This window comes from Stegodyphus dumicola, chromosome 9 (genome assembly GCF_044657685.1).
Source record: "Stegodyphus dumicola isolate Sdum_Otavi_A_Nest chromosome 9, ASM4465768v1".
NCBI classification, from domain to species: Eukaryota; Metazoa; Arthropoda; class Arachnida; order Araneae; family Eresidae; genus Stegodyphus; species Stegodyphus dumicola.
This window is the reverse complement of record NC_140776.1, coordinates 6689857-6702202: the sequence shown is the minus strand read 5'-3', so window position 1 is coordinate 6702202 and position 12346 is coordinate 6689857. Positions and strand designations below refer to the sequence as shown.

The following is a 12346-nucleotide window of genomic DNA, read 5'->3' as shown; positions in this document are numbered from 1 at the left end:
CAAGGTGATTATCTTACTAATCCATATCCTATCCTGGGAGGGGTCGCCCAAGGTAGTATCTTAGGACCCATTATCTACATTATTTATGTTTATAATTTTCCTACCTTCCCAGAAGATTACAACTTTCAACTAGCTTGTTACGCGGATGACACCGCACTTATACAAAAGTCCAGAAAGCCTAACAACGCTCTCGTCCAACTCCAAAATAAAATGAATCAGGTAAAGGAATGGTGCAAGAAATGGAGAGTGAACATTAATGCGGACAAATCCCAAATTCTACTCATCCGGCGCTACAAGAAACTGGATAATATCTCCGCTACTGTAACTCTATTTGGAAAACCAATCCCGCTTGTAACCCAAGCTAAATATCTTGGAATCACCTTTAATCGAACTTTCACCTGGTCAACGCACATAAATATTACAAGTGGAAAAATCTTCGGAATCATGTGCAAGCTTTTTCACCTCCTAGCTGAATCTTCAGGTCTTAGCCTAAATAGGAAGAAAAGAATTTACACGGCGATTATACGACCCATTATAACTTACGCATCTCCAGTCTTGGCAAATGCCAAACCGAACGATTTTAAAAAGCTGCAAGTTATCCAAAACAAGTTTCTCAGGATTATCACAGGAGCTCCGTATTATATCAGAAATAAAAACTTGCACCGAGACTTAAAAATTGAATACGTGAAAACTTACATCAACAAGCTCAACGAAAATTTCTACAGAAAAGCAAATCAAAATAGCATAGCGGACTTTTCTAATATTTTGAATTATGAAATCATAGAGGATGATTATTACAATAGGCCCTTCACTGCCCACACCATTAATATGTTGAATTTGCACACCTAACTTAAGCAGCATCGACTAGGGTCATTTTCCGAGAGGGTGACCACCCACGTGACCAGCCTGAACATCTCAAAGTGCCTTGCTTCTATCCACCAGCGCTGCCTCCTGATCCCGGCTTTCCACCTCCGGACTTTGAATTTCTTTTAGCCCCCATCACCGCCACCAGAGGGCGACACACCTGACTGCTGTTTATTTTCTTCATTTTCCTTCCGCTCACTGCTCCCTCCATGGGATTTATTCTGGCATTTTTCATCACCATGCCCATTGTGGAATTACATCAGGTTTACAGGGAAGTACTGCGAATGCAGTAGACCCCCTGTATAATTACTTCTGTATCAAAGTATCAAAGTTCTAGGAATATTCTCCTATTATTTCACTAACTCGCACGCTGCATTTGTAGTTTGAAAAAAATGGCACAAAACAGTATTATGACCAACACGCAGCAGAATATGCTGTTATGTTATCCGTTTTTTAAGGATCCCGGTTTTTGAGGGGAAAGTTAACGCAGGAATTTAGGCCTAAGAAATATAGAATGATATGGGATACCATGAAAGCAACGGTAAATAGATAAGAGTAAATGAATTAAGCTTACTTCAAATCTTTTTAGAAATAAACAATTTTATTCATTTAAATTTATAATATGATTAACTTGCATTACAATCTATTACAGTTAATATTAGAAAAATATTTCTTTAAGTAAGAAATTAGAAAGAAAATATTTCTTCCTCTTTTTTATTTTCTTTTTCTGTGAAAATTATTTCTTTCAGGAAAAGGACTAAAATTCATTCGCTATTACAGTACGGCCGATTGCTGCTGCATTCAGTTATCACACACGTATCAAAATGTTTTATTTTAAATAATTTATTCTATAATTAACATGAAAGAAAATATTTTTTCAATATTAAATACATACAAAAATTATACTAATCTATCCTGCATGTGTGATTAGTTCGTATTGTAATTTTTGTCACACAATTACTAATACTTTTTTTTTTAACATTACATTGCTGTTATTTTAATTTCTTATATATATAAAAACTGCTTATTTAAAATATTCTTCCTTCTCAAAAGATTTTATTCTGTGAAAATAATTAAAAGATAGTAAAATTATTTTCACAATGCAAGTACCAAAGTAAAAATAATCAATGTACGACGTATATAGGAAATTGAAGAACACGGGTTTAGATGAATCGTTGACAAAACGTTTCTTTGACTTTCGCGATAATTTAAACTCGGATTTTCGTGCTTTTTTTTTTTTTTTTTTTTTTTTCCATTAATTCATTTAGCGTGAAAAAATATTTTCTTTACCTTTACACAAAACGATATTCGCGTTAATAATATTGTAACTAAATGCACTTAGATAATTTCATATAAGAAAATCTTTTATATTAATTCAGGCTGTTTTATAAATTTATCAGTGTTTTTTAAATATACTGAAGGTGATTTTTTTTCCAGATTCACACTGTTTCTTTAAATAGTTTTCTGCAGCTGAAGTCCTTGTCAAACCAGCGTTTCGACACATTAAATAGAAAACTAATAATAATCAATATCTCTTTTACAATATAAAATGAGATCTCTGCTATGAACAGTATCTTTTTTTTTTTAAGTTTGCAAAGAAACAATGATTTTTTAATACTAATGGATTACAAAAGTACTATTCCATGAACAAAAAAGAGGAAAAAAAAACATTTTCGTCTCTAGCACGCGAAATTATGTATCGGAAATTCTAAAGGTACGTCTCAGTCTCATGGCATTGTTACTTTATAGCATAATACAATATAATACAGTATAATTCTGCCAATAAGCCCACCAGTGGCCGAGCGGTAGAGTCGCTGAACGCAGGTAGTTGATCCGAGGCTCGAATCCCACGAACGAGCTGCCCGCATCGGCGTTTTCGTGGCTTTCCCCATATGTAATGTGTATACAAGCTAGTTTCCCTCAGAAAGTCCTCACTTAGAAACCAATTTTAAAGCGTAATAAAATTACACACACTCACACACACACACACACACACAAAAAAAAAAAAAAAAAAAAAAAAATCAGAAAGCATTCAGATTTTATATTACTTCCAAAAGGCCGGTATTTTTAATTTTTTGCGTGTTACCTTTATTTATTAAATATCATGTTCTTCGCATTTAATCCATAAAATTCAATTCAACAGCAAAATCATATAATTTAAAAAGAGCATATCATTAGAATTTCCGATACATAGTTTCGCTCGCTAGAGATGAAAATGCTTTTTTTTTCCTCTTTTTTTTCCCGTACAATGTTGCCATTGCTCGCTTTGAAATCATTCAGTTTCTTAATCAAACACTCATAAATGCTTTACAAAATATGAAATAGATAATAAAACAAATTCCCAATTCCAAATTTTGGCCTCCAAGATGCCTATATTAGGATGGAGGATTACGTTATTCAAAATTTCATGGCTCTAGGTACCGTTGTTTTATCACAGTGCGAGAAACATTCATACATTTATGCAGATTTCTCATTATTTAATTTCTTTAAATATAATACAGTGCGATGATATTTAGTGGCAACGATTTGAAAAGTGAAACGCTACAAAATGGCAAAACGAAGTTAATAGCCCTTCTGAGCTAAAACTTATTTTTAAAAGTATCACACTAGTAGTAGTACTGCTACTAAAAAAATATTATAAAGCTATTTTATAGTTTTATAATTGTTTTTTAAATTTTTATTTTACAGTAGTGTGAATTTCGCGTAATAATGAAGGACATTCCTTTTTGTGTACAGTATTGTTCGTAAGGTATTCAACTGTTAGATTTTGAAATAAACGTAATTCTTGCTGTAAATCGAGTAGAAGCTTATCGGATATCTATATGTGCTTAATAAACTTATTATCTTCTACATTTTTAAAGCATATAATTACAATTTATATCTATAATTTCAGAAATAGTATAAATAATCTTTCTTTCAGTAGAAACTGCGTTTTTGTTTTCTGAATGTGGCTTCAAATACTCTATCAGTTCATCGCAAATTAAAATAACTGTAAACTTTGGCAATTTGAAATACGCAATGATAACATCTTCTGGCAGAGCAAAAGCATCAACATATTTTCTATAAATTCGCCACCGATTCAGAGATCTACGACCGTATTCTTCGTTTAAATACGAAAAAAATCAGCGGCGAAAACATATACAAAGCCGTTGTCTACTTAGTACGTCAACTGCACAACCCTGATTGACGACGCGGCAACAATTTTTTGCGCGCTTTCTACAGCTTCCGTACTCAGAGAATATAGGATGTCGGGCAGACCTGTTTTTCACTAGCAGCGACATCTGGAGGCCCACAACTTGCTGTCGACTCTCGTAGCGTAGAATAACCGTCCTGGAAGGACGCGAGACACATGCCTGCTTACCTATGTTATACATGAGGCGTTCTTGTTCTCCGTCACCTACCTACCGGAGGCCTTTTGTCTGGTTTTGTCCTTTAACACGGCATTTTGTCTGCTGCGATCTTAACAAAATTTCTGCTAGTATTAAGAATCTGCGAATTTCTATGATTTTGATATCGTTGCCTGTCTTGGGAATTTCTGAAACATCTATACCTTTAATTTTTTATCAAAATAAAGTGTTATTACTCGTTCTCGAGGTTTCTTCGGTTTCTATTTAAGGTTTGCTCAAATATAAACGATGTTATCCTGATGACTGCGGGCTTCTTGATCGGTCGCGGACACTTAGCCGACGGGACACTTAACCGACACCAGTTAGCCGACAGGACATTTAGCCGAAACGGACACTTAGCCGACACGGACACTTAGCCGACAGGACACTTAACCGACAAGGACACTTAGCCGACAGGTCATTTAGCCGACACGGACACTTAGCCGACTGGACATTTAGCCGAAAAGGACACTTAGCCGACAGGACATTTAGCCGACAGGTCATTTAGCCGACACGGAGCCTTAGCCGACAGGACATTTAGCCGACACTGACAGTTAGCCGACAGGACATTTAGCCGACACACAGAATTCGCCTTCAGGGCATTTAGCTACGGGACAGTTAACTGTCAAGACATTTTGTCAACAGGACAATAAGCCGACAGTGATGTTTAGCTGACGCGTACCCAATAATTATTTAAATTTACATAAATTACAAAATTTCTCGACTTCTCCGTAAGTTCAATATCTAAGTTATTTTTTTTCACCTATCAGTAAAATTCAGTTTTCGATTCTTGAAGATCTCATACGTGCTTTTAATTTATTGCGTTAATTTAGTATTGTTTGATATGTATCGTGCTGTTTGGTTTATATTGGCCAAATTGAAAAAGCGCTGAAATTTCTCGTCAGGGAATATGAATTAAATTTCGAAAGGAAAAAGAATTTTTTTAGCTAAGTACGACGGTCACTTAATTACATTTTACATGAATCTTTTCTTACATTTACATGGTCACTTAATTACATTTTACATGGGATCTTCAAAAATTATCCGTAATGCTTCTTCATTTAATCAAATGTGTTCTTTTGAACACTTTCACATGATTAATAATTTCCCTTGTTTACTTAATGATAATAAGTTTCCAATCTCGCTCTTCCAAATGCTTTCAAATTTCTAATATCTTTACATTTCATTAATATTTTATTCATCACATCATGTTACATTCTTTCCCTTACAAAATTGTTTGGCTCCTCCCACTAATGAAATTTCCTTTCCCTGTCCTATGAAGCGATTCAGTCGCACATGTAGGTATCCAGACATTGCCTTACCCTGTACATAGCAAGTGAAATTACTGAGCATAACCTTTGCCTGTGCTAGCACTAAGTTCAGGAGATTTGAATGCGAAGCATTCAGATACCATTTTATCGAAGTAAGAGGTGATGAGCAGTTATATTCGTAAGGAGCAATTATAGTGATTTCACGGATACTGTATAGGCATAACTTGCTTGTAGGAATATCGTGTGAGAATTCGCAGTGAGGTGGGATCATTCATTTCGCGTTACTAACATGGACCTTATAAGAGATAGACTAACCCAGTGGGCGGGCGCGCGTCACCGCTATGTCTGCAAGGAAGATTAGGGTCTACCTGGTTTACTTTAACACGGAAACCTACGGCGTTTGTATCAGATAATTCTTTTTAATTGTTAAATGTGATACGCTGTATAGTAATGAGATTATGAAAGTCACAGTTTTTTTCAAATAGGATTTAATATATCTCATTAAAGCACGTTTTACTGCATTTCGTCCATTTTTTTCACGCGTAATTCTTGTACAAACATCTTTACTTTGGTTAAACGGTAGGAACTCTAAGCACAAAATCTATGAACTTAATTTTGTGTAAAAATAAAGTAAAATTAAATAAGACTGATAGTACGTGATGCTTTGAAATAAATAAGGTAAAATTAAACAAGATCTGATGATTTTTCCAAATTTAATGAACATTTTCAGGCAGTAGTTTTCAAAAGTATAATAACATTACAAAACGATTATTTACTTGTTTATATCATCATTAAATTATTAACATTAAAGTGGATTATTTATTTTAGTAATTTATAAAATTCGAACCATAAAATTTTCTGAGTGTAAAGAAGGAAAAAAAAAGACAAAATAAAATCTAGAAGCACACAGATTTTATATTACGCCCAGAAGGAACCTTTTTTTTAACGTTTTGTGTGTTACCTATATTTATTGAATATCATGTTCTTCGCCCGTAAACCACATTTGAAACATCACCCGTAACATTTGAAAACAGCATATCCTTAGAATTTCCGCAATGGAGATAAAAATGTTATTTTCCGTACAGTGTTGCCATTGCTCGCTTTAAAATCGTTGAATTTGTTAATAAAAAAATCCGTTCAAGTTTTATAAAATATAAAACAGATAATAAAACAAATTCGAAATTCGGCCATCCAGATGCCCATGTTCAGGTGGAGGATTACATTATTCAAAATTTGATGGCTCTAGATACCGTCGTTTTTGTCACAGTGCGAGAAACATACATATACATACTGTATGCATGCAGATTCTTCATTATTTAATTTCTTTAAATATAATACAGGGCGATAATATTTGGTAACAACAATTTCCAAGGAGACATGGACAGTTGTAGTGAAACAGCGCAAAATGCCGCTTCGAGCTAACAAATTAAATTAACAAAAATAAAAATATCTAACGTAGAACTAAAAATAAATTAAAAAATTAATCACTGTAAAATACAATCAAAATTAATTATTACGGTTAAATACAATTTTAATATTAGAATTAAATGTATAAAAATTAAGGAGTCAAAAGTGTTCATCACTATGATGTATTATGAAATATAATTGAAATAAAATTCCTTTATAGAAATTATGCTATAATACTCATCTATAATTTTAAAAAAGCAACACAATTTGAATTTTAAACAAAATTTTCAAAAATTCGTGTTTAAACATTTTAGTATTTTTTACTTATTTACACAAATAAAAAGCATAAAAATTGCTTGTTTGAAACTTTCTAGTAGTTCAGATTAAAAATATTATTTTCTAAAAGAAGTAGTTACAAATTTCCTTACAGCATAGGAAAAGCAAAAAATTATCCAGCCCTGAAAGCATGCAATAGCTCTATAATTATTTGGAAAAATGCTTGATAAATATGCTAAATTTTGAAAAATCAATCTCAGTTTCAAAAATAAAAATACATAGAAATTCTAATTTGTGAAATGAGGCTCTACAGCCAGCTTTTTCTTGGTAATTATACACGCTGCAATAGCAACCGCTTTTAAATTTCTGCAAGTCGTCCCTACTCCTCCGGATGTGATCAAGGTGACATCTGGGAACGCGTCAGACAAGGGAGAAAACCCATTTGGGGTAGTCTATTTCTTATAAGGTCCATGGTTACGAAGCGCAGTTACTGGAGAGACGAGAGACATCGTAGACTAGACTGAACTAGCTGCTGTCTTCAGCGTAGTAAGAGTAGACCATTCTGAAAAATCTGAATAATGCAATAAAAGTTATTGTTATGAAAAACGATATGTAGTTTAGTTAGGTATTCAGTAACTGTGCGATAGTGGTCTGAGTCATAAACTCTTATGGTCAGTGTATCTCCACTTAGGGTTTCCACGATATTTTTTTGATATTTAATTGCTCTTCAAAATCTTCTTTCATCTTATCCCAATCCCCCGTGAAGTCCGCTAACACTATAGGGGGAATGTGTCCTGCTTTTTTGTTGGGTGTAATAAATTCACCTTCCTCTGCTTCCATATTGTCTTCAGGGTTTAGTTCCTCGAATTTACTTTTTTTGAGCTGATTTTTCTATTTCGGAATTTGATATTCTCTTATGAGTTATTCTAGGGGTTATATATCCTTCTTTATCTATTGTCTTTTTCTTTTTGATTCTTGATTTTTGACTAGCAGTAATATCAGATTGACTTGTTTCCTGTGTTGGATTATTTAGGGTTTCTTTTTGTTTCATTTCATTAATGTATAATTCTAAGATTTGTATATCCTTTTCCATAGCATTGACGTGAGCTAAGTGAACTTCAGTCGCATTATTTGGATTAAATGAATTTTGATAAGCATGAAACTCAGAAAGCATAAGTTGCTTAAGTTTTTCTAAGTTATCGCTGGTAACTTCCAGATTTCTGTGACGGTTTTCGATTCACACAGATTTGATACGGTTTTCGATCGCCTCCTTGTCCATGATATGCATGAATCCTAACTTTTAACCTAATGGCAATAAGAATAATGAAAACATACTTATCATGAACATCAAGAAGAGACTACAGCAACTCAGGATCAGCTTCAGCAGTGAGAGCAATGTCTTTTCCCCTTTCTTCACAAAATCGCAGGAATAAAGCAACGCCGTAAACAGAAATAACAATTTCTCTAATTATCAACAACAACAACCATTCGACGTATTATAACTCAGAATGCACAAAATTTATGAGTTTTGAGGATGGTGGCATGAACTGCTAATTATAGAGGTCGTAAATAATTTATACCTTTGCTGGTCTTAAAATTTACTTTTTTTAATTGTTTTTAATAACAAAATGAAATATATTTGCTAAACTAACTCTCACTGCCATATGTTTCCATAAAAAAGTATAATTCAAGAATGACAGTAATTTTATTGCATTATTCAGACATTTCATGACAGGGAAAGGAAATTTCATTAGTGGGAGGAGCCAAACGATTTTTTAAGGGAAGGAATGTAACACGATGTGATGAGTAAAATAGTAATGCAACGTAAAGATATTAGAAATTTGAAAGAGCGAGATTGGAAAACTAATATCATTAAGTAAACAAGAAAATGAAATTAATGACGTGAAAGTTGATTAAATAACAGAAGCTTTACGGATAATTTTTGAAGATCCCATATTAAAATGTAATTAAGCGACCGCTGTACTTATCTAAAAAAAATTCTTTTTCCTTTCGAAATTTAATTCATATTCCCTGACGAGAAATTTCAGCGCTTTTTCACTTTGGCCAATACACACCAAGCAGCACGATACACATCAGACAATGCTAAATTAACACAATAAAAATTAAAAGCACGTATGAGATCTTCAAGAATCGAAAACTGAATATTACTGATAGGTGAAAAAATAACTTAGATATTGAACTTATGGAGAAGTCGAGATATTTTATAATTGATTGTAAATTTAAATAATTATTTTGTACGCGTCAGCTAAACATTACTGTCGGCTTATTGTCCTGTTGACAAAATGTCTTGACAGTTAACTGTCCCGTAGCTAAATGCCCTGACGGCGAATTCTGTGCGTCGGCTAAATGTCCTGTCGGCTAACTGTCCGTGTCGGCTAAATGTCCTGTCGGCTAACTGTACGTGTCGGCTAAATGACCTGTCGGCTAAGTGTCCTTTTCGGCTAAATGTCCTGTTGGCTAAGTGTCCTTGTCGGCTAAATGTCCATGTCGGCTAAATGTCCTGTCGGCTAACTGTCCGTGTTGGCTAAATGTCCTGTCGGCTAACTGTCGGTGTCGGGTAAATGACCTGTCGGTTAAGTGTCCTTGTCGGCTAAATGCCCTGTCGGCTAACTGGTGTCGGTTAAATGTCCCGTCGGCTAAGTGGTTTTCGGCTAAATGTCACGGGCCCCCTTCTTGATATACCTTATTGATAGGTTATTTTATGCACATATAATTTATGATGAGTTATACCCTGTCTTTATTCCGATGAATTAAGATTTTCTGACAGAGTAATGTGCTTCCGCAAAAATCTGTATTTGCTAAGGTTGCTGAATATTGGGAGCTCCACCCCGGGTTCATTGCCAGCAGATGGGTGAACTCAATCGTTATTAAGTCCTCACAAAGGTAATCCTCTCTTTAGACAGATAGCCATCGTTTGTTTTGTCATATTCAAGTAACCTAGCCTGTAGACTTCAAATTGATGTTCGATGAATATTCATCTGTGTTTGGATTTCTGGCCATGGTTACCTAAACTACGAGATGTCGTTATTGAGATGGCATTAAATCACACTGCGCAGCACAGAAATACTACATCTCCAAATAAACATAGTTCATTGCCTATATAATAATACGGCTTACTCGTTGAGTTTTAATTTTTACTGCAGGTCTATTCTCCCGTGTCGTAATCACAAAGCACTAAACTGATATATTTGTTTTTTGAATATTTCAGGGTATAGCTAAATGTAATTCTAATGAACATGAAAATGAGCAAACATTTGGAATTGAAAATTAAAACACTGTATTTTAAAGTTATAAATGAAATAAGACACTCACCTGATTGAAAACATAAGGCAACAAAAATACAAAAATAAAGAGGCAGCATTTTCTGAATGTCTCCTTCCTCGAAACCGGATTTTTGCTGTAACGCGAACCGGGGTATTTCTTTATTCTTATACCGCACTTCTGAGGTAAATACTCCTAAAATTTATCTTGAAATCAAAGAGTTAAGTGGTATTTTTATTCTGAAGAAACCTAAAATGATTTACGACACTGGTGAAGATAATTTCAATAAATATTCTTGTTTAATAATAAAAAGGAGATATGAGATAAATTTTATCGAGAACTATTGTCTTAAACAATTGCTTTATTGTTCTTAAGGGCTGAGATATGAGATTTTTAGACTTACACCTTTTTCAAAGAATAGCTCTGCGTATACGTTTGCTTGTTTCTTTTGAAACGAAAGGTCATTTTTGAAGATCATTCAGACTGCAAATAATAAGAATAGTACTTACTTCAACAACAACAGAAAAAAGGGGCGTATGCATTTGATTTTGTTTAATTTTAATTTTGCACAACTAAAAACTGATACATTACTAGTTAAAAACTGAAGTCATAAGGTTTGGTTTCAAGCGACTAGCACTATTTCCATTAAAAAACTTCTCGTCGAAAGTCTGTACTCCCTGTAGCAGTCTATAGACTTTACAGGTTCCCTGTCTGTACATGTAAAGTCTGTACCTGCATGTAAATTTTGATGTGCATACGTCATTACATCACTTGGCTTTCTAATGTTATCTAGGGTTCAGACAGTAGTTAAAATGTTTTCTCCTTTCTTATGGTCTGTCTTTGTGATGTAATTTGGGTTTAACCATCTTTAAAGTTTATTGCTAGGAAGTGAAGACTTAATGACTCTGGCGTTGTAACTAAAACACATATCAATACGTTCCTTGCGACAAAATCGTAATAAAAGCATTTGACCTGTGTACAGTGATAATATATAATAATCAAGCGCAATTAAAATATCACAGTAGAAAGTAGTATTGAATTAAACAACAGTTTAAATTATTCAATAATAAAACAATAGGGAACTATTTCTGTAAATGAATATCACATTATTGCTATGATATTTAACACTTTACGATGTGATATAAGGAAATTCGACATTAATACAGACGCAATGTTCGTTATTCTAATGAGAAGACGCATAATTTTCCAACTTTTTGTTGAGGGTATCACCCTGAGGTTTTACGTTACACACAAGAAATATTTATCTTAATAATAAAGTACTTCAACGATTCTGTTAGTTAATTAGAACAAGGTAAATTGTTAGCTTTCCATCTTTTCCATGTAATTTGCACCAGTCTTGTGATTTTCTACCATAATTCCAACTAATATTAACGTGTGTGAGATCTAGCTCGGTTAGTATTTAACTGGCCCAGCCAATAAAACTGATCTAACTGCCCCTCTTGCACACCAGAGGAGAAATCTTGTTGCAACGAGTTCCCATTTTTAACTATTCCGATTCCCTCGCTAGGTAACTCCAGTGGATTTATGGATAAAGAAGCCTTACAGAGGGGAAATGTGGGCGCCCTTTGTTATTTACCAGTGGAGGAATTCTCTCCCCCCCCCCGGATTCAGCAGAGATAATGATACAGTAGCATAGTAAAGTTTTTGCCGCGAGAGAGGAAGGGGATGTTTCAGGAGAGCATCGGTTATTAGGACCTTCCTGCTGGGGCTATGGGCATTTTTGCCCGCCGGAAATATGTCTTCTCATATGTTCTGTTGATGGAGCACATTCCTGTGTAACAATCTTCTGAAAGAATGGAATTACTGAATCTAAACCCCACATCGTTATTAATGGCACCT

At 34.2% G+C, this 12346-nt stretch overlaps 1 protein-coding gene across 1 annotated transcript in view; it reads right to left on the bottom strand.

Annotated features, from left to right (window-relative positions):
- LOC146995294 (uncharacterized protein CG3556-like) overlaps positions 1–10697 on the bottom strand; it is a 91902-nt gene extending 81205 nt beyond the window's left edge. The window contains exon 1 of the mRNA XM_085823177.1: positions 10538–10697. Within this exon, the coding sequence (XP_085679303.1) occupies positions 10538–10586 (49 nt within the window). The 5' untranslated portion in view covers positions 10587–10697. The remainder of the gene's footprint in view (positions 1–10537) is intronic.
- Between the last annotated feature and the right edge of the window lie 1649 nt (positions 10698–12346).